The sequence below is a fragment of the Hyperolius riggenbachi genome, chromosome 6, assembly GCF_040937935.1.
Source record: "Hyperolius riggenbachi isolate aHypRig1 chromosome 6, aHypRig1.pri, whole genome shotgun sequence".
Lineage (NCBI taxonomy): Eukaryota > Metazoa > Chordata > Amphibia > Anura > Hyperoliidae > Hyperolius > Hyperolius riggenbachi.
Genome location: NC_090651.1, coordinates 335,112,264 through 335,134,455, shown reverse-complemented (window position 1 = coordinate 335,134,455; position 22,192 = coordinate 335,112,264). Strand labels below are relative to the sequence as shown.

Sequence of the window (22,192 nt, the reverse complement as noted above, 5' to 3'; positions counted from 1 at the left end):
GACGACAGAGGATGTCTGAGATCTCTTCCTCACTAATACTTTTGAAGTCAGTCCAGGGTGTTAGGTTGTTTTTGCAGCTATTTCCAGGAGTTGCATGAGTCTTGGGTGCTGTGGACTGAATGAGAGACCGAATAGAGTATACTTTGTCAGCAAAGTAGCAAGCAAATTTCTCACATAGCTCCTTTGAGGGAGTTATAGTAGGTTTTAGACAGGATGGGTTACATAGTCTATCAACTGTGCGAAATAGTTGGGCTGGCCTGTTGGCGGCCTTTGCGATCTCCTGTGATAGGTAGGAGGATTTTTTCTTGGTGATCGCATTTTGGTAGCTTTCCAGGTGAGAGACAAGGGTGTGTTTATCTGCACACCAAGTGTGATGCCATGCAGGAAAACGCGTGCGTTAAAAAGCACGCGAGAGAACTGCCAAAATGTGCAGTCATCATGCAGAATGTCAGTTTTTTTTCTGCGTGCAAACAACACCGTAAGTGGGAACTAGCACATTGATTAACATGAGGTACAGACTAACCAGCAAGCTCATGGTGACCCAGAACTCATTGGAGTGTGTAAGAGACTACAATGGTTCTAAAAGCGCCCTTACTAAAATGCTAAGAAAAACAAAAGTTTGCTTTCTTAAAACAGAAAGAATTTGCGATAATTCAGGTTGGAGTGAGCTTGAGATGTCTCCCAGTGCATCACTGCTGAATATATGCAAATTAACCATTGTTACCCTTAGAAGCTAAACACACCTCCAGAACCGCTGGAATGCAATGATGTGTCAGCTTGTTAATTTGTACAGAGCCATAATAATCCAACATGCATACAGACTGTTCCGGATTGTTTGATCCTCATCAGTGCATGGCATGGATTAATTTGGCTCTATGGAGTAGGGCTTGTAACACCGAGAGGTACAACTAACCAGCAAGCTCATGGTGACCCAGAACTCATTGGCGTGTGTAATATGATTAACATGAGTCTCTCAGTTTTTCTGTGCAGAAAACACGCACGAAAACAGTCAAGTGTGTTCCCTGCCTGAGTGTTCAAAGGGTTCATTGATTTTGCTAAAAATGAAATGGATAGAAGTTAGAAAATAGTACTGCATAAATGAAAAGCTGAATTCTAAAGTTGGGTGAAATGTCAGTGTTGAAGTGGTTTAACACGTTTTCTGTTAGACAGCCTATAGTGACAGTTCTTCTATAACAGGAGGGGCCTAGGTATACTATTTATTCAGCTGGCTCCTCAGATCTACCTGTCTGAACTGCAACTACCTACCAAGATGCTCTTTGTTGTGAGCCTTCTCCTGTTGTGCTCAGAGGTCTTCTGCCTTCCTACAGGTAAGGCATTTATAGGTGGGATTTACTGATGGACTTGAGGAAGCATATGTACTCTTCATGAAGATAAAAGCAAGACTTGATATGTATTATAAGAATAGTGACAGCCACAATTCTAGCTATTAATATTCTTACTTTGTTGAGGTTTGTACCAAACTAACAGATTGGTGCCTGCTGGGCACGATGAAAGTCAGAGGACACCAGAATGTAGCAAAACCTGGTAGAAGATTGGAGTATGTTGAGGATAGTACAGGGTGCAGGAAAGTATAAAGTGCAGGGATGTGCAATGTGTGAAATAGCATATAGTACAGGGGAGAATGCAGAGGGATATGCAAAATCATGAACATGTGGGTAAGTGTAGCGTTGAGTAAGTGTATTGCAGATGTGTATAGCATAGGAGTAATGGCTCAGGCAACCTATTGTGTAGCAGTGCTGATTTCAATAAGGTGCATCAGTGTGTATTATGTAATAATGAGCACAAATGTGCGCTACGCCGCAGTGCACTGAGATAATACATTGCCATTTCTGTGTGCAAGCTTGATGTCAGGATGTTATATTACCAGGGAAAAATTAAGGCAAACACAATATAAGGACAGGAAAAATTGAATAAATACAGTGCTATAAATGGTCGGTCATTTGGAGTGCATATCCATGTGATATTTGGTACATCTCGAGTCCCCTTTGCACACCTGGGCGGAACCACAACAGCCAATAAGATTTAACCCATTCACGCCAATGTAAAAGACTGCCATTCTCACTGTATTAATGCCAGACTTAGCACAGTTGGTCACTTGGTTACCAAGGTTACAAATTCATGAAAAGTGGGAGGAGCATAAAACAGCTAATCAAATTTCAGCCATTCATTTTAGATGGTAAAATGTAAACTGCAGCCATTGCTACACTGTTAGTGACAGGGTTCTCAAACTTCTCAGTGACTCTGTGCTTGTTATTGCGCAATGACTGGTCATGGAGAAGAGGCAGCCAGCAGGGATGAAGATAGAGAGCATGAATGGAGCAGCGTGCCTGGATAGGTGAGTTGCTATTTTGACAAATCAGTGCAGGGGGCACTAATCAGGGGGAGACCTGGGGGTGACTATGGTATTTAGGGGCCCTGGGGCAATTGCCCCCCTTGCCTCTATGGTAGCACTGGCCCTGCCACGAACCCCAAAGTTCACAAATTTAGTCATTGAGTGACTGTGTGTCAAGGCTACGAAAACCGGATGGAGCCCCCTCCCCGATTTTTTTTCACTGTGAAAATGTAAACTGCAGCCCTTCTTACACTGTTTATGGCAGGGTTCTCAAACTTTGCCCAGCTGGTCACTGGGTGACTGGTATCAATATTCAGGGAAGTCAATGGAGCCTACAGCATCCAATAAAAGTTCACCTACTACCTACTACATAGGTAGTAAGGTACCTCATAGGTAGAAAGGTACCCCATTAGGTAGGAATGTAGTCCACAAATACTTTTTTCATTTGAAACTTTAAATTCGATTTTCTCATAAACTATGAGGTCTACTGATCACCTTTATAATCCATGCAATTTTGGGGATTGTAGCATGTATAGGGGCTTTGCTGTTAATGTTAAAGGTAAATCCGCATTCTAATGGTAATCATGCTTAAAATCCGAGTCGAATTCGTAAGTCAGTTTCAAATCCGGGTCACAATCACGGCTAATCGGGATTTTGGGACTGCCGTGGCCGGATTTATTCGAATCTGTGATCGGGGGTATCCAAGCAACACTGCCAGGGACCCAGCACTGCAAGGCAAGGCAAGAGTGCTAATCACTATGCCAATGAACATTAGTCTGCTCGTGTTGTTGGCAAGTAACAATTGGGCCCTAGGGCAAGATTAGCCTGGGGGCCCCCCAACAGACACCCCCGACCAAAAAGCGTCATTAGAGGCCCTTTGTTGCAGCCACATCTCCCTCCTGGTCCCCTAAGCTGGCTGCTGACCCTCCCCCAATTACCCCCCAACTTAACAGACTCTGCAGAGTTCCTGGGGAGCAACAGTTAAGATGGAGGAGGGACACCTTGGGGGCCCTTTCAGGCTCTGGGGCTCTGGGGCAATTGCCCATTTTTTCCTATGGTAGCTCCGGCCCTGGTTGTTGGCTCTGTAATATTGTATTCTATTTTACTCTTAGTGTATTTTTTTTTCCCCATTTATTTATTTAAGATTTTATGTGCTCATTGATGCCGGGCAAACTGAAGCAGATTGATGCTGGTGCTGGTGAAGTATACGGTGTGGACAACAATGATGACATTTACCATTTGGTAAATGACGCTTGGAAACCCATTCCTGGAAAGCTGAAACATGTGACAGTCGGTCCTGCTGGAGTTTGGGGAGTCAGCGCAGCCAACCAAGTTTACAGGATTGAGAACGGCCAATGTAAACTTGTACCAGGTAAAATATAAATATATATATTTGTATGTTCACTAAAATACTTACATCACATAAACATTTGCATGATAAGATATACACAGGGTTTTTCGTGCAAGGAGGAAAGCTGATAAAGAGGGTTGGAGAACTTGAAAATGTCCACTTTAAGGGCCCTTTCACACTCGGGTGATTTGCGGACATTTACCGCCTGTAAAGTACTAGTGTAATTTAAAGTATATGGCAGTGATCTCACTGTGGTGATCGCTGGCGATTCGCCATAAATGAGAGCACGGTGAATGCAGTGCTTTTTCGTGACTTTAGGAGATTGCGATTGCAACGTTAAAAAAGCGTTTCGCGACCGATCAAAAATCGGAAAATTGTACAATTAAAAATGCGCAAAAAAATGTGCAAAAAAAATCCCCGCTGCAAAATGCAACTGATTTTGCTAGCGTTTTGTGATCCTCAATGTCAACGGGCCCTAGGAACAGGCAGAGTCGGGACAAGCTCCTTCAGCACCCAAGGCTGAGACAAGTGTGCCTCTCCATCCCTCCTACCCCACCCATCACACACTGATTGCTATTAGAGTAAGAGGTGCCCCAGGGCCCCAACACCTTAACTACCTAACGACCGTGTCACACCGATGGACATGACCGCAGCGGCAGCCCCAGGACCGCCTAACGCCGATTGGCGTCAAGTCCTTGAGCTGCAGTTTAGCAGGGAACGCTTGCGTGCATGTGCGATCCTTCCCTGCTGGTTCACGGAGCTCCGCTCCATGATCAGCCTGCTAACTGCGATCACAGCTAGCAGACTGTTTAGAGACAAAAGGGGAAAGAATTCTCCTTTGTTTGCACTTGTACAGTGCTGCTATCTCCTGCAGCGCTGTACGAGGGACACTCGGCTGCCCCTCAGTCGGCTCCCAATGCGTGGCCTCTCTTAGGCTGATTCCTATGAGAAGCAGGGAACAGTGCCAATCTCTGTTCTATGATGATTTAGGACGGCACAGGGTGGAGGGAGGGAAAAGCCTCCCTTTGTTCAATAAAAAAAAAAATTGCAGCACTGATCAGAGACCTCTGGCAGAGTGTCCTATTAACCTCCTTGGCGGTAATCCCGAGCTGAGCTCGGGGTATGCCGCCGGAGGTCGCCGCTCAGGCCCTGCTGGGCCGATTTGCATTCTGAAAAAAGCAGCACACGCAGCCGGCACTTTGCCAGCCGCGTGTGCTGCCCGCGAAAGAGGGTCCCCCCAGCCGCCCGAGCCCAGCGCAGCCGGAACAAACAGTTCCGGCCGGCGCTAGGGGCTGGATCGGGCGGCTCTGACGTCAGGACGTCGACTGACGTCCATGACGTCACTCCGCTCGTCGCCATGGCGACGAGGAAAGCGAAACAAGATAGGCCGCTCATTGCGGCCTATCTTGTTACTTTCGATTGCCGGAGGCGATCGAAAGTACGCTTCCGGAGCGCCCTCTAGTGGGCTTTCATGCAGCCAACTTTCAGTTGGCTGCATGAAATATTTTTTTTTTAATTTAAAAAAAACCCCATTGCAGCCTCCCTGGCAAAATAAATAAACCGCCAGGGAGGTTAAGGACAACAAAAGGAGGCAAGATTCAGTTGTGTGCTAAGTCGTAAGGTTGTGCAGCAACCTGACCAAGCTGCACAGCCCTGTATTGTAAAAAATGGCCTGGTCACTAGGGGGTGTAAGCCTGTGGTCCTGAAATGGTTAATCTCTAGTTATCTGTATGGCAGTCACTGCCATGTATCCCCTTTTCTTATTTTCTCTGCTTCAAACACAATAGGGGAATGATAGCTGAGTGAGTTGTGTGCCCCTTCCTACGCTGCGCCCTGAGGCTGGAGCCTCTCTCGCCTCTGCCTTGGCCCGGCCCTGAGGACAGGTTCATACTGGGGGGTTGCGTAACCTTTAAAAACACAGGCGGAAAGTTGCATAGTGCGTTACACGTGTGATGCGATCATCTGTATGAATGTAATCATTTTATTGAGTTGTTAATTTCATCATATAATTGCCTCTATGGGCTTGATTCACAAAGCGGCGCTAACAGTTAGCACGCTGGTGCAAAGCCCTTTATCACGCCCAAACTCAGTTTAGGTGTGAGAAGTTTAGGTGTGATAAGTTTAGGTGTGATAAGTTTAGGTGTGATAAGCAGGGTTGCTCGTAAACTACGCCAGCGCGAATATACGCGTCGTAGTACGCAACTACGCATGGTACTTCGTAGGCGAAGTTTAAGAACTACACGTACGCATTTCCGCGTAGTCGTAGTCCCGCTATGCGAAGCTTTGCCCGCTACGCGTAGTTGACGTATGTATTGCGAAGTCAACTACGCGTGCGGTACCTGCATCTATACGGATCATTGCGCAATGCTCAGAAATATTATTGCCCTTTTATACACATACAATTCCGCATTGGAAGGTGGAATGTACGCTTATATTAGTTTATATTTGCAAATAGGTTGAAGATTATTGCGGAAATGTTTCCGCATAAGGGCATAAGCGGTCGCATCAACTACGCTTCGCACTACGTGAAGCTTGCGTATTTTAACACGTAGTCTACGGAATGCAAATGTAGTGACGTTTTTGATTACATAGCCGTAGATTGCGAAGCGTATTTGCGTAAAAATACGCGTAGTTCCAGCGTAGAGAAGTTGGCTGACTACGACCATCCCTGGTGATAAGTTTAGGTGTGATAAGTTTAGGCGTGATAACTATAGCACCAACTGGGTTAGCACCGCAGTGCACAGCTGATCAAAAGTTTTGCGCTAGCAAAGTCTGGTGCACTTCGCATAGAGTTTAATGGTGCTGCTTTGCATGCAAGACTTGCGCGCGATCTAAACTTATCTAAACTTATCACGCCTAAATTTATCATGCCTAAACTGGCTTTTCACCAGCGTGGTGCAATGGTTATCACGCCTAAAGTCTCTAACTGGGTTAGCACCGCTTTGTGAATCGAGCCCTTTGTGTTTGCGGCCAGTATAAGTCTTAACAGAACTGATACACTGGGATCTATTTATAAAGATATGTTTACAAAATCTATTGTGTATAAAACAGGTAACAGGCTCTGCAGATACAGGATTATTATTTATTGGATTTATATTGCGCCAACAAATTACGCAGCTGGTTACAGGACCATTATGGCAATTTGATGCTGGATCACTTTACTATTTCTTTCCCTTTAAAGCACACCTGAACTGAGAGGTATAGTATATGGTGGCTGCCATATTTATCTATATATATAAAATCGGATGTATGTATGTATGTGTGTGTGTGTGTATGTGTGTGTGTATGTGTGTGTGTATGTGCCGCGATCACGCAAAAACGGCTTGACCGATTTGAACGAAACTTGGTACACAGATCCCTTACTACCTGGGATGATATGTTCTGGGGGTCTCACGGCCCCCCTGCACATGTGGGCGGAGCTACAAACAGCAAATCAGTTTCCACCCATTCAAGTCAATGGAAAAAATGTAAAAGACTGCCATTCTTACAGTAATCAAGCCAGAGTCCCCACACTTGGCACAGTTGGTCACTTGGTGACCGAGGTTACAAATCCAGAAAAAGTGGGCGGAGCAAAAACAGCCAATCAAATTTCAGCCGTTCATTTTAAATGGGAAAATGTAAACTGCAGCCATTCTTAGACTGTTAATCGCAGGGTTCTCAAAACTTGGTCACTGGGTGGATGTGATTAAGATTCAAGAAAATGGGTGGAGCCTACAACAGTCAATCAAAATTCACATATTGATTTTCAAGGGGAATATTTAAACTGCTGCTATTCTTACACTTTTAATGGCAGCGTCTTCAAACTTGCTAAAGTCGGTCATTGGGTGACTGGGGTCCAAATTCACTAAAGGGGCGGGGCCACATACAGCCAATCAGATTTCCTTGGTGGATAAACTGCTTCCATTCACACATTTTTGATGCCAGGAACCTGACAGCTCACAAACTTGGTCATTGAGTGACTGTGTGTCAAGGTTACAAAAAGTGGGCGGAACCAAAACAACTTTTACTGGGAAAATATAAACTGCAGCCATTCTTACGCCGTTAATGGCAGGGTTCTCAAACTTTGCACAGTTGGTCATTGGGTGACAGATTAAGATTTTGGAAGGTGGGTGGAGCCTACAACAGCCAATAAAAATTCACCTGTTGATTTTTAAAGGGAATATTTCATCTGCTACCATTCTCTTATACTGGTAAAAGTAGATGCCTCAAACCTGGGTGACTAGGGTCCAAATTCAGGAAGGGGGCGGAGCCACAAACAGCCAGATTTGTTTATTTTTCAATGGGAATATACAAAGTATTGATACCAAGGACCCCAAAGCTGATACACTTGATAATTGAGTGACTGTATGTCAAGGTTAGAAAAAGTGGGCGGTGCCAACAACTTCATTTTTTACATTGCAGGGTTCCCAAACTTTACACAATTGGCCACTGGGTGACTGGAATGAATATTCAGAAATGTGGGTGGAGCCTACAACAGCCAATCAAAATGTACTTATTGATTTTCAAGGGGAATATTCACATTGCTACCATTCTTACACTGTTAGTGGCAGAGGCCTCAAACCTGATACAGTCAGTCATTGGGTGACTGGGGCCCAAAATCACTAAAGGGGTGGAGCCACAAACAGCCAATCAGATTTGTTAGATTGATTTCAGCCATTCTGTTATTGGCAGGGTTCTCAAACGTGACACAGTTGGCCACTGGGTGACTGGGACTAATATTCAGAAAAGTGGATGGAGCCTACAGCAGCCAATCAAAATTCACCTTTTGATTTTCAAGGGGAATATTTACATTGCTGCCATTTATGCACTCTTAATGGCAGAGGCCTAACATCTGCTACAGTCAGTCACTGGGAGACTGGGGTTTAAATTCTGAAGGGATCGGGCCAAAAACAGCCAATCAGATTTGTTTAATTTCAATGGTAAAATGCAACATATTAATGCCAAAGACCCCAAAGCTCATAAACTTGGTCATTAAGTGACTGCATGTCAAGATTAGAAATAGTTGGCGGGGCCAAAAACAACTAACTTTTTACATGGGGAAATGTAAACTGCAGCTTTTCTTACACTGTTAATGGCAGGGTTCTCAAACTTCACACAGTTGGTCACTGGGTAAATAGGATTAATATTCGGAAAAGTAGGTGGCGCCTACAAGAGCCAATCAAAATTCACCTATTGATTTTCAAGGGGAATATTGAAACTGCAGCCATTCTCACACTGTTAATAGCAGAGGCCTCAAACCTGCTACAGTCGTTAAGTGTTTGGGGGTTCAAATTCAGTAAAGGGGCGGAGCCAAAAACAGCCAGATTTCTTTGCTGGATAAACTGCTTCCAGTCACACAATTTTGATGCCAGGAACCCAAAAGCTCACAAACTTGGTCATTGAGTGACTGTGTGTCAAGGTTTCAAAAAGTGGGTGGAGTTAAAAACAGATTTTTTTTAATGGGAAATTGTAAACTTTACTGCAGCCCTTCTTCACTGTTAATGGCAGGGTTCTCAAACTTAGCATAGCTGGTTACTGGGCGACTGGGATTAATATTCAGAAAAGTGGGTGGAGCCTAAAAATGCCAATCAAAAATCACATGTCACTTTTCAAGGAGAATATTAAAATTGCTTCCATTCTTGCACTGTTAATGGCACAAGCCTCAAACCTGGTAGAGTTGGTCATTGGGTCACTGAGGTTCAAATTAAGAAAAGGGGACAGAGCCACAAACAGTGAATCAGATTTGATTCATTTCATGGGAAAATACAAATTATTGATGCCATGGACCCCAAAACTCACAAACTTGGGCATTGAGTAGTGACTTTGTGTCCAGGTTACAAAAAGTGGGCGGAGCCAAAAACAACATTCACTGGGAAAGTGTAAACTGCAGCCCTTCTTACACTGTTTATTTCAGGGTTCCCAATCTTTGCCCAGATGGTCACTGAGTGACTGAGATTAATATTCAGGGAAGTGGGTGGAGCCTATAACAGCCATGCAAAATTCCCCTGTTGATTTTCAAGTGGAATATTTAAATTGCTGCCATTTTTACACTGTTAATAGCAGATGCCTCAAACCTGCTACAGTTGGTCATTGGGTGACTGGGGTTCAAATGCTGGAGAGGGGTGGAGCCACAAACAGCCTATCTGATTTGTTTAATTTCTATGGGAATATACAAATTATTGATGCCAAGGACCCCAAAGCTCACAAACTTGGTCATTGACTGTTTGGGTGTTAGGGTTAGAAAGTGGGCGGAGCCAACACCAGTCAAATACATACCCGGGCAATGCCGGGTCATCAGTGGGTGGAGACAAATACAAATTTCACTGGGAAAATGTAAACTGCAGCCATTCTTACACTGTTAATGGCAGGGTTTTTAAACTTTGCACAGTTGGTCACTGGGTGACTGGGATTAATATTCAGAAAAGTGGGTGGAGTCTACAAAAGTGAATCAAACTTCACCTGTTGCTTTTCAAAGGGAATATTTAATTGCTACCATTCTTGAACTGTTAATGGCACAGGCCTCAAACCTGGTACAGTTGGTTATTGGGTGACTGGGGTTCAAATTCAGAAAAGGGGGGGAGCCACACACAGCCATTCAGATTTGTTTCATTTCAATGTAGATTATTGATACCAAAGACTGCAAAGCTCACAAACTTGGTCAGTGAGTAATTGTTAGGGTTAGAAAAAGTGGACGGAGCCAACACTAGCCAAATACATTCCCGGGCAACGCCGGGCAATCAGCTAGTTACCATATAAAAATACACATTTCCGGGAAGTCCTGCTAATCTCTTTGGCTGCAGTAGTGTCTGAATCACACACAGGTCTGGATTTCTCGAAAGGCCACGGTTTTGGGTGTTGAAAAGGCAGAAGGGTGGCACCCCTTGGGAGAGATAAGAGGCCACATGTCAAAGTAAATCCTCTTTCCTGGTCTGAAGCTGCCCTGCTTTGCTCTGTACACTAGCCACAATTCCACAGCATCCCTGCATCTTCCTTACTTCCTGGTGTGCGATGAGAAAGTCACAGCTTACTCTGCTGCACCTGCTATCTGCAGATGATTCCGGGACGTACAAGCTTCAGTGATTAGTGCCAGGGTTGTAGAAAGCTGCTGATCCAGTAAGAAGTTTTCCTGCACAGCACACATTCATGGGAATATCAGCCTCACTTTAGAACTCCAGCTGTCAGCCAATATAGATGGTCAGGCGATGTTAATGACCCAAGCTCTCTTTTCCTTCTTCTCTCCCCTCCTGGACTCACAAATATTAAACAGAAAGTGCTAAGTTTTTTCATTCCCTAGAGAAATTTATGGCAGCAGCCTCTGTGCTTTAGTTTAAAAAAAAAGTTACAGATTCCCTCTAACCCCTTTCTAGCTCATTGTAACCAGAGTTCACCCCTTAGAGGTTTTTACCCAAACAGACCAGAGCAATTTTCACCTGTCACTGCTCCTCCTTTTTATTCGCCAATAACTTTATTACTACTTATCACAACAAAATGATATATACCTTGGTTTGTTTTTATCACCAATTAGGCTTTCTGTGGGTAGTACATTTTGCTAAGAATTTTTTTTTCTAAATGCATTTTAATGGGAAAAATAATAAAAAAAATTTTAAAAATTCATTATTTCTCCATTTTCAGGCATTATAGTTTTAACCACTTAAGGACCATTGTAAAAAAAAAAAACCCCCAGTGACCAGGCCATTTTTTATTAAATAGGCCACTGCAGCTTAAAGGCCTTGCTGCAGGGCCGCACAACTCAGCACACAAGTGATCCCCCCCCCCCACCCTTTTCTGCCCACCAACAGAGTCTCTGTTGGTGGGCAATGATCGCTCCCAGGATTTTTTTTTAATATATATATATATATATATATATATATATATATATATTTATTTCCTTTATTTTTAAATAAATGTCTTTTTTTATTTTCACTGTATCCCCTCCCCCCCTCCCCCCTCCATCCAATCACTGTGATCGGCTGTCATAAGCATCAGCCTATGACAGTCGATCACTTCTGTGTCTCAAGAGGGGACAGCCGTGTCACACGGCTGTCCCCAGTACAGCGCTGCCATAGATCACAGCGCTGTACAGTGATAAAAGACAGCGGTTTCACCGTCTAACAGTCTCAGAGTGACGATTGCTCCGTCATTCCAGCAGGGATGCGAGCGCATTGGTGCGCGCGATTCCCTGCAATCTCAGTTCAGAGACATTCACGCCAATCTGGCGTGGAGTGGTCCTGGGGCGCCCATGCTGCTCATGTCAATCGGCGTGGAACAGTCACTGAAAGGTTAAAATAAAATGTTCTCCTGTGGATAAAACACACACATTTTATTTGCCAATTTGTCCCGATTATCAAACCATTTAAATCATGTCCTCATCACAATGTATGGTAACAATATATTATTTGTAAATATAGGTGTTATTTTTCTGATTTTTGTTTAGTCCAGTCCATAATTACAAGCCCCTATAAAGTAAAGTAATGGTAATATACCCTCATAAAATATAGTTTAAAAAAGCTGAGGCCCTAAGGCAACTATTTATGTATTTTTGTTTTTAAACTGATTTTTTTTATTTGAAGTTTTTTTTTTTTTGGGGGGGAGGGGGTGTATAAGTGTATGTATACATCTGCATGTGTATATTTACTCTTTAGCCACTAGATGGCGCTGAAAACACTCTCCTGTTTTATAGGAAGTGTTGATTTTTTATTTTTTACATTTCACTGCCTCTGACTGCTTCTTGTTTTATGAATGGAAATGGCCCCTGATCGGGGTCATGTCCATTCATTCCAGGCATTGTGATTGGGTAGAGGATCATGGATCAAGGATCACAGTGTCCCGACGGGTAACGGTGGCAGGGGTCACGCACATGTGCACAGTGGCAGCAGGAGCGAGCAACTTATTAAAACGCCCTGGAGCCGTTAACCTCCTGAGCGTTATGCCGCTCAGGAGGTTTTGCAGCTAGAGTCCCCCACAAATATTCTAAAAGATTTAATGCCCCCACAAGCTTTAGCTAGCACTAGGCTAGCTAGCATAAGTAGCCGGCACCCTCCAATCATCGCCGATCCCCCCGATTATACTTTACTCAGCCTGGATCCAGCGATCAGTGCAGCCTCCCCGCACAGCTCCAGTCTCTCTATGGGGAGGATCACACATGACGTCGGCGACATCATGACATCATGCGCAGACCCGATCCTCCCAATAGAGAGACCAGAGCTGTGCAGAAAGGCTGCGCCGATCACTGGAGCCAAGTGGGGTAATGTATTAAGTGGCTGGATCGGAGGATCGGTGGCAAACTTTACATTCAAACTTTAAACAAATATCTTGTCTGCGCAGGGGCACCTCTAGCCATTTTGTCACTCCAGGCGAGAAAACCTATGGCAACAGCGTAATGCGACAGAGTTTCACCAGAAAATAATTGTAATGCAGCAGGGTTTCACCAGAAAATAATCGTAATGCGGCAGCGTTTCACCAGAAAATAATCGTAATGCAGCAATGTTGCACCAGAAAATAACCGTAATGCAGCAGGGACAGAGGAAGGCACAGGAGACGGAGGTGGAACATGAGGACTGAAGAGGCATATGGAGGTAGAATGAGGCACAAAGAATACAGAAGGAAGCAGAGTGGGACTGAAGGAAAAACAGGGGGGCAGAGGTAGCACAAGGGGACAAAGAAAGGCACAAGGGGACATAAGGAGACGCAGGGGGACAGAAGAAGACACAAAGGGGCACAGAAGGAGGCAGAGGTGGCACAGGAGGACTGAAGGAGGCACATGGAGGCAGAAGGAGGCACAAAGAGAGACAGAAAGAGGCATAAAGGGAGATAGAAGGAGGCACAAAAGGGTCAGAAGGAGGCACAAAGGGGGAAAAAAGATGCACAAGGCAAAGAGGACACAGTGTCAGCTGCCTGCAACTTACGCTAAGCATTTGCAGCAGAAACAAGTAACAGAACACCTATGGGGTGGGGCTTAGTCAGGGAGGGGCTTCATTCAGGTGGCGGGGCTTAATGCAGCAACATGGCACCTCCAGGACCAATTGCACTCTAGGCAATGGCCTGTACTGCCTATGCCTAAAAGCACCCCTGTAGTCTGCGTGCTTGTTCAGGGTCTATGTCTAAATGTATTAGAGGCAGAGGATCAGCTGGACAGCCACACAATGTGTATTATAAATAAATATGTCAGCCTCCATATGCCTCTCAGTTTGGGTGTGCTTTAAGAACACTCATCATTATTGCCGTTTCTTTTTTTTCTTTTCTAATTTCCAGGTAGCTTAAAGCAGGTGGATGCTGGTGGTCCACGGTTCATTGCTGGAGTGAATTCTGCTAACGGGATCATCTGCTCAAGCAAAACCTGCCCTTTGTCTGATATTTCCTGGGTGAATTTGGAAGGGGGATTAAAATATTACAGTTGCGGAGGTTTGGGTTGCTGGGGAGTAAATGCTGACAACCGGGTCTACTACCGCAGCGGCATTAGCCCAACATCCTGCCAAGGATCTGGCTGGCAAGAGATAGAAGGAAGACTGGTCATGATGGAGGTTGGATCAGATTATGCTGTGTATGGTGTCAGTCCAGATGGCGATATTTACAGAAGGTAAATTCTATTACATTTCAGTGAGTGAAATAACTAAGAAAATAACTGCCCCACTGCACAACTCTGCATCAGGAGAGGGAGGGAGGGACGGCCTAGTGACCAAAATTGTTATGGGGGTAGGGAATGGTGTCTGGATAAATAAGTTAAAGGGAATCTTAAGTCAAACGGTAAAAAAAAGGTTTTAAAGAAAACCTGTAATGAGAAAAACCTCCCCTGGGGGGTACTCACCTGGGGTGGGGGAAGCCTCAGGATCATATTGAGGCTTCCCCCATCCTCCTCGGTCCCACGGCGGCAGAGATAAATCTCCCCGAACAGCGGGGATGTAAATATTTACTTTCCCGGCTCCAGCGCAGGCGCAGTATCCGCTCTCTGCTCGGAGATAGGCAGAAATAGCCGATCGCTGTTGGGCCGCTCTACTGCGCAGGCGCAAGTCTCCTGTGCCTGCGCAGTAGAGCGGACCCGACGGAGATCGGCTATTTTCGCCTATCTCCATGCAGAGAGCCGCAACAGCGCCCCCGCTGGAGCCAAGAAAGGTAAATAAATCAGTGCTTATCAGCGCTTGTCGAGGGAGGATTCTGGGACACTTCGGGGGAACCAGCGATGGACTGCCTGCAGCTACAGGGGAGGGGGAAGCCTCATTGGGACCCTGAGGCTTCCCCCTCCCGAGGTGAGTACCCCCCAGGGGAACTTTTTTTTATTACAGGTTCTCTTTAAAGGAAACCTGTAAGGACAAAAAATAGAGTTTAACTTACCAGGGGCTTCTACCGCCCCCTGCCGACTTCCTGTGTGTGAGTCTGGACAAGACGATCTTCTGATCCTCCACTGCGGCTTGGTTTCGTTACTGCCGACTTGCAAGTCAAAGACCACTGCGCCTTCGTGGCCCTGGCTGTGCGTCCTCACTTCTGCTCATGGCGCTGGGAGCGTCCGGCACAGGCGCAGTACTGTGTCTGTGCAGAACGCTCCTGGCGACGTGAACGGGAGCTAGGATTCACGCAGCCAGAGCAGCGTAGGTGCAGTGGCCTGCCGACTGAGACAATGAAAATAAGCCGCAGCTGGGGACCAAAGGATTGTTTTGTTCCGACGCGAGCACAGGACGTCTGCGGGGGGAGGGGGGTTAGAAGAAAAGTGTAACTCTTTTTTTGCCCTTACAGGTTTCTTTAAACTTACCTGGGGCTTCTTCCAGCCCCCTGGACTCCTACTGTGCCCACGATGTCCTTCAGATCCCCTCTGGGCAGTGGCGGCAACCCCCACAAAGCTGGGCTGTCGCCGCCAGTCAGTGTCTACTGCGCATGCACAGTCCCTAGCAGCGGGCACCCGGGTCGCAGTAGCAAATTATGCATACTTTGTATGTGCAGAATGCTCCTGACGCTGGGAGCATGACCAGGGTGCACACTGCTACTGGCCGAGCGTGTGCAGTAGCCGCTGACTGGTGGTGACAGCCCAGCTTTGCGAGAGTCGCTGTCACTGCCCAGAGGAGATCAGAAGGACGTCGTGGGCACAGTAGGAGTCCAGGGGGCTGAGGCTGAGGAAGGTAATTGTAGTAACAAATAGTATGGGGGAGGGGGGGGTTGTTTGTTGGCCACACATGTAATGAGGGGTTGGATGCGGAGGCGTATCTAGAGGGGTACAGGTATGGCTCATGCCATGGGCACTACAGCACCATGGGCGTGACTATAGCAGTAATACTATAGTCCATGCCCTGTGCATGAGTAACTCGAGGATCAGGGATTACTGGGCCAAATTACTTCTTCCTACGAGTTACGATTACCAAATTTGTGCGGCATCAGGGTGAACTGTCATTCGGCCCTGTGCCAAAAAGCCCTGTGCGCCAAAACGCCATGTACGCTTTCTTTTTAGGTATAAAGTTATCTTTGATTACATCTAGCATGCAATCTGTTCATACAAGTTCAATGATTATTGGTTTATAAACCATGTAAGTGTGATTTTCTGGAGGGCCTGTTGATTGGATCAGACGACTATCAACAGCGTCGATTCACCAAAGCCTGTTTGATAAGAGAAAAATAGTAGGGAAAATACCGCTGTCGGTATTTTAGACTTTTGTGTGCTAATTCACCAAAATTTTCACAGGTGCGGTAGAAGTGCGGTAATCTCCCAAAGCCCAGTTGTCGGTAATGCTGGGAATACACGGTGCGTTTTTGCGGCTCGATTCTGCCGCCTGATCGATTCCGCCGGCGATTCTCTTATCTTCTGCTCGATTCTCTTATCTGTTTCCATTGTCCCCATGCGGAATCAAGCGCGGAAACGATCGGGCGGCAGATCGGACGTGTCGGAAATTATCAATTGAGCCATCTAAATGGCTCAGAATCTAGCCGTGTATTCCCAGCATAACATGTTTTACATGCTGGTCTCCATGCAGAGAGGCATCCCCAACTTCCCTTTAATGTGCATGTTTTGTTATACTGCCTCTGCTTGCTCTGAATCTAGTCTCCATTAGTCTTTCTTAACATTTTATTTATGTGCCATTTATGTGAACTCCGAGAGACTTTTCACATGTCCTGCTTAGGTGATTTCCCCCACTACCTCCTTATTTCCCCCCAGTGTTGCCAACTCATCCCTTTAATTACTGACACATCTAAGTTATACAGGTTCTGGGGCTACTTACACATAATGAGTGCCTTAACTGCATCTACCTAGCCATGAAACCTGTATGATTCATATGTGTCAGTAATTAAAGGGATGAGTTGGCATCACTGTTTCCCCCACTAGCACCTTTGCATTTTCAAACAGGAACTTAAGAGGTTAAACTGCCAAAGGGAGACAAGGGAAGCCTGTTTTGTGCAGTAATCTCTCTGCTCACTGTGGGGGTGTAGGAAACCGGGCCATTTATAGGGAATCCTCTCTGCTTCTGTGAGTCTCACACTAATCCTGACAGAAGATAACTGTCGGTAATGGAACTACTGTATGTTTTACCACCTTCTGTAACCTTGGAGGATTAATATTTACTGATACTTGTTGAAGTCGATCATTTACCTCACTGCTTGGTCATTTCAGTTTTACATGTAGTAACAGCCTTGGTGAATTGATTTTGTGAGCGTTTTGCGTTTCCCCAATACCTTCCATTGAGGCGTCATCGCCTCAAAAACAGTCCACGCACCGCTGATATGAACCTTCTCATAGACATTCATTGCACAAGCGTTTGGGGGCAATTTTAAAAATTGCACGTAGGTGAAAAAAGCCTGAAAACGCCTGCAGTGTGAATGAGCCCTTAGGCTACTTACCCACCAAGACGTTGCGTTTTAGGGGACGTTATGGTCGTATAACGTGCCCCTAACGCAACGCATGGTGGTGTTGAAGTTGGACGTCAGATTGTTACGCAGCTCTCAAAGCAGCCGCTCCAGGTTAGTGATAGGAAGTCCAGATCTTTTTAAGGATTCGGATCATTTGAATCGGATCATTGAACAGATCCGGATCTTTGAACCGAATCATTTGAATCATTTTACTAGGGAAGCAGACTGGGGGTGAAATGACTCGCAGGACAGGACTTTCCCTGCACTGTACATTCTGTATGTTCCTGTTTCTTCCAGACAGACATCCACTGTAAACCGAATCGTTCATTGTGGTGATCCAGATGATTCGACTCACAAAAAAGAGCCGGATCAAATGAACGATTCGTTCATGATCCAGACAACACTACAGTTCCACCATGAGTCACCACAGTGCAGTGAATATTAATTAGCCATGTGGCTGACTGGGAGGAGGAGGACAACATTGCTGAGCATGTGCAAACAGTGTAACGTGGCTTAGCCCAGTATAACGTACAGCATGCAGCACTTTGTTTAAACGTGTTGCGTTACTATGTAACGCAACGTGTGCACTGTGAACAGCACATTGATTTTACAGTGCAGTGAGTTATGCTGCGTTACTGGCTGCTGTAACGTGGGACTTTAACGTCCCACTGTGAAACCAGCCTTAGGGTAAAATCAGCTGTTTTCAGCATTACCAAATGCGGTAATGCTTGGTGAATTTAAGCCAATTATCTACTAGTTGATGCAAAGCAAGGCCCATATGCAATTCACCATGGGCCATATGCAATTCTCTTTTTCACCTGAGTTTTCACCTAGGAGATAATTTTTCATCTTTGATTTTAAATAACTTTCCAGTACTTTTCAACTAAAAAAAGTACCAAAAAGTTGGTGAAAAAGTACTATCAAAATTATTTTAATCATTTTCTTCCCTTCTGGGGGCTTAAAAGGCATTTTATTGACAAGTTTAAAAATATCACCTAGGAGAAAACACAGGTGAAAAAGTGAATTGCATATGGCCCCTTTTCTCTTGAGTTTGCTCCTAGGTGAAATGTAAACACTTTTTGGCCCATATGCAATTCATTTTTTCTCCTGTGTTTTCTCCTAGGTGATATTTTCACAACTTGTAAATAAAATACCTTTTACACAACCAGCAAGCAAACAAATATTCAAAATAATTTTGATAGCACTTTTTCACCTACTTTCTGGTACTTTTTCCATTGCAAAATGCTAAAAAGTTAATTTAAATTGAAGATGAAAAATTATCTCCTAGGAGAAAACTCAGGAGAAAAAGTGAATTGCATATGGTCCCTTGTCACCGGCATAACAATAGGGGTTGCAACCCCTGCCCCCGCGGTGGGACCGGAGCCCCCCCTAGGGCCCGCTCAGGGACTTTTTGGGTGGCAGGAGGGGTCGCAACATAAGAGGAGAGCGTAGCTGCAGATCAGTGGGGAGGGGGACATTCCCCCCCTTCCTCACCTCGGGCTCTCCCCTCAGCGCGCCCCCTCCTGCAATCAATAGGGGCAGCGGGTGGGCGGCGGCAGACTGAACACATACCTCCTTAGCGCTGGAGGTCTCCGATCTCTAAGAGATTCATGTTACTTCCTGTTTACACAGGAAGTAGCATAAAGCACTTACTGATGGGAGACATCCAGTGCTACGAAGGTATGTGCCCAGTCTGTAGCCGCCCGCCCGCTGCCCCTATTGATTGCAGGAGGGGGCGCGCTGAGGGGAGAGCCCGAGGTGAGGAAGGGGGGGAATGTCCCCCTCCCCACTGATCAAATATTCCAAACGATCCGCACCATCCAAAATGAATACTTTATTAGCTCAGTTTAAAAACATCATAACAGGTTAAAATCCAAAAGTGGGTCTGTACATTATGATTATTATCATAATGCACAGACCCACTTTTGGATTTTAACCTGTTATGATGTTTTTAAACTGAGCTAATAAAGTATTCATTTTGGATGGTGCGGATCGTTTGGAAAATTTGATGAGATCCTTGTGGCTCCAGAGGTGATCACAGCACATCCTGACTTCCCATTGGTGCAGTGGGCTCTTACTACTTTACCCCTCCCCACTGATCTGCAGCCACGCTCTCCTCTTATGTTGCAACCTGTCACCTCTCCTGCCCCCCAAAAAGTCCCTGAGCGGGCCCTGGGGGGGGGGATTTTTTTTTTGCAGGGGGGCCCGGGGATTTCTAGTTACGCCCCTGCCCCTTGTCATAAAATGCCTTCTAAACCACTAGCAAGCAAGAAAATACTCAAAATAATTTTGATGGCACTTTATTAATTTTTGGGTACCTTCACAATCATAAGATGCTAAAAAAAAGTTATTTTAAAAAGATGAAGAAAAATATCTCCCAGGAGATAACTCAGGAGAAAAAATGAATTGCATATGGGCCAAGATCTTGAAGCTGATGGTGGGCTTGGTCATAACATATGTCCCCCATACAGCATACTATGGATCACTCTTCTTGTTTTGTTGGTTAGTTAATATCATCTTTACTGTTGTGCATCCCTAATGCAATGCATTATAGCTTGGCCGTATACAGTATGTATGTTTTACTAAAAGTGCTGCTAATAAAACGTATTTAATTTAAATAAAAAAAAGTGTGTTATGATAATATGGGTCACAAGCAGAGATGTAAACAGGTTCATACAATTGTATAGGCACATTCACATCTGGCAATGCAGCAAAAACAGGGTGTGATGTTTATGTCTGAGTAGTACTTTCTGGGGACCATTTTTTGTCATTCTAGATACATTGTCTTGTTTAACTTAATTCTGCTTAAACATTTTTCTTTCAGGTATGGGATCACTGTGAGTAATCCTGCGGGGACAGGATGGGCAAAGTTGAACTTAGCTGAAACCTACAAGCATGTCACCTTTGACGACTTCTATCTGTGGCTTATCAACATGAATGGAGAAATCTTAAGATGCCAGTTGGCTCAATGCTATAGAGATAACTTAGCTTATCCTTAAAGGAAACATCCAAGTAAATAAAAAAAAAAGATCCCTGTGCCCTCGCCGCAGCTTCAGAGGCTCCTGGTCTTCTCCGCTGCAGAACCTGACCTCGCCAGGTTGGGTTCCAGGTCGTCCTCTTCTGCGTACCACGGCGCGGGTCACGTGGTCCTACTGCGCCTGCGCGGTACCGTCCTGATGATGTCGGCCGGACCACGTGACCCGTGCGGTGGAGCGCAGAAGACGCTGCAGCGGAGAAGACCGGGAGCCTCCAGAGCTGCGGCGAAGGCACAGGATGGCTGCCACGGGCTGGAGGAAGCCCCAGGTAAGTGGATCTTTTTTTTTTTTATTTGCTTGGACACTTACTTTAACCCTGAATTCTGAACTTCCTCTCTGCTCTAAAAGATAAGCAAGAGCATAATAACCTTTAAAGAAAAACATTTCTTTGTTACAGCTGATACAAATACTGCTATAAATCTGCAGTGTGTCTACATCAGTGATGGACAAACTACTGGCCCATGGGCCGTATCTGGCCCCCATACACTACATATTCAGACCACTGATAGGCGGCCGGATTCCTCTCCTTCCCCCTCCCTTCTTGCAGAGTCTCGAGCGGGCAGAGGGTTAAAACTCACCTGCTTGCTGATTCCAGCATCGTGTCTCCATGGCAACAGGGTGTCACATGACTTACCGTCAGGACATGCCAGTCTATTACAGGCAGGCAGGCAGTTTGCCCGCTCCTGGCTCTGCATGGTGGGTGGGAATGAGGGAGAAGCGGAAGAATGCCAGGAATGCGGCCCGTAGTCCGCAGCCCAGGTCTACTTCCTACTTTCATGGAAGCAGACATAGGGTTAACATCCTGTGTTTACAAATTATCTGCTCTGCCAAGGCTGCTAGCTGACACAGCTGAGAGATCAAAAGACAAGTGCGATTAGTCACAGATGAGGGTAATTACAGGCTAAACTCTCTAAATACATACAGGGTACATTTCTCTCTGTTTTGATTCTGTCCTGTTCAAGAGTTCAGGTGCACTTTAAAATTAGCTTAATTCATATGTAACCACTGCTTGCACAACTAGTATATTTTTTGTAATGGGTGTTTTGGCGTGCTTGGTGCTACAGGTAAATGCATAACCTTTCAAATTGTATTTTGGAAAAAAAAATACTATAGCAATAAAGCATTTTACTATCAACTGTGTTGCCTGTTAAATTGCAAAATTATGCAGAAGCGTTAAATCCATCATCTATAGAGAAGCAAAGCAACTTGATGTGTATAGTCCAATGTACAGGGGAATGCAAAGATGTATGCACTGGGGAAACCAAGCATCCCATGAGTAACCACATGGCTCAGCTAACTGCCCAGTCTACCTACACCTCAAGTAGAGGAAGCTCTTCTGCGGCTGACAAGGGCAGGCAAAATACAGTATGTCAAGCTGGAACAACCATCCCTGACAGTGGAGGGGGCCCTTCAACACCTTTTGTCATCAACATAAAATTCTGTTTTACTATTTTTGTCTATCGAGTCAGTAGAAACCTTCATACAGTGATGTAGAGTCATCATAATGACTTACAGTAAAATTTACTAGATTGTTCTGGATACCCAATTTTACATTCACAATCCTTCAGCATCAGAAACACCTCCTATAGCTATATATTGCTCTATATTGACATGCAACCCCATATTTAGTGTTGTGTAGCCTAAGTAATG

The 22,192-nt window shown here is 45.2% G+C and overlaps 1 protein-coding gene across 1 annotated transcript; it reads left to right on the top strand.

Annotated features, from left to right (window-relative positions):
- Positions 1-1,269: 1,269 nt before the first annotated feature.
- On the top strand, positions 1,270-20,511 carry LOC137522929 (fish-egg lectin-like). Its single transcript, XM_068243084.1, has 4 exons — positions 1,270-1,328; positions 3,498-3,725; positions 13,935-14,259; positions 20,332-20,511. The coding sequence occupies exons 1-4, from the start codon at positions 1,271-1,273 to the stop codon at positions 20,504-20,506; spliced, it is 786 nt and encodes a 261-aa protein (XP_068099185.1). The 5' UTR covers position 1,270; the 3' UTR covers positions 20,507-20,511.
- The last annotated feature ends 1,681 nt before the right edge of the window (positions 20,512-22,192 follow it).

Coding starts and splice junctions, on each gene's coding strand:
- LOC137522929 (XM_068243084.1), top strand. CDS start 1,271: ATGCTCTTTGTTGTGAGCCTTCTCCTGTTGTGCTCAGAGGTCTTCTGC. Junction 1,329..3,497: donor GGTCTTCTGCCTTCCTACAG/GTAAGGCATTTA, acceptor TATTTATTTAAG/ATTTTATGTGCTCATTGATG. Junction 3,726..13,934: donor CCAATGTAAACTTGTACCAG/GTAAAATATAAA, acceptor TCTAATTTCCAG/GTAGCTTAAAGCAGGTGGAT.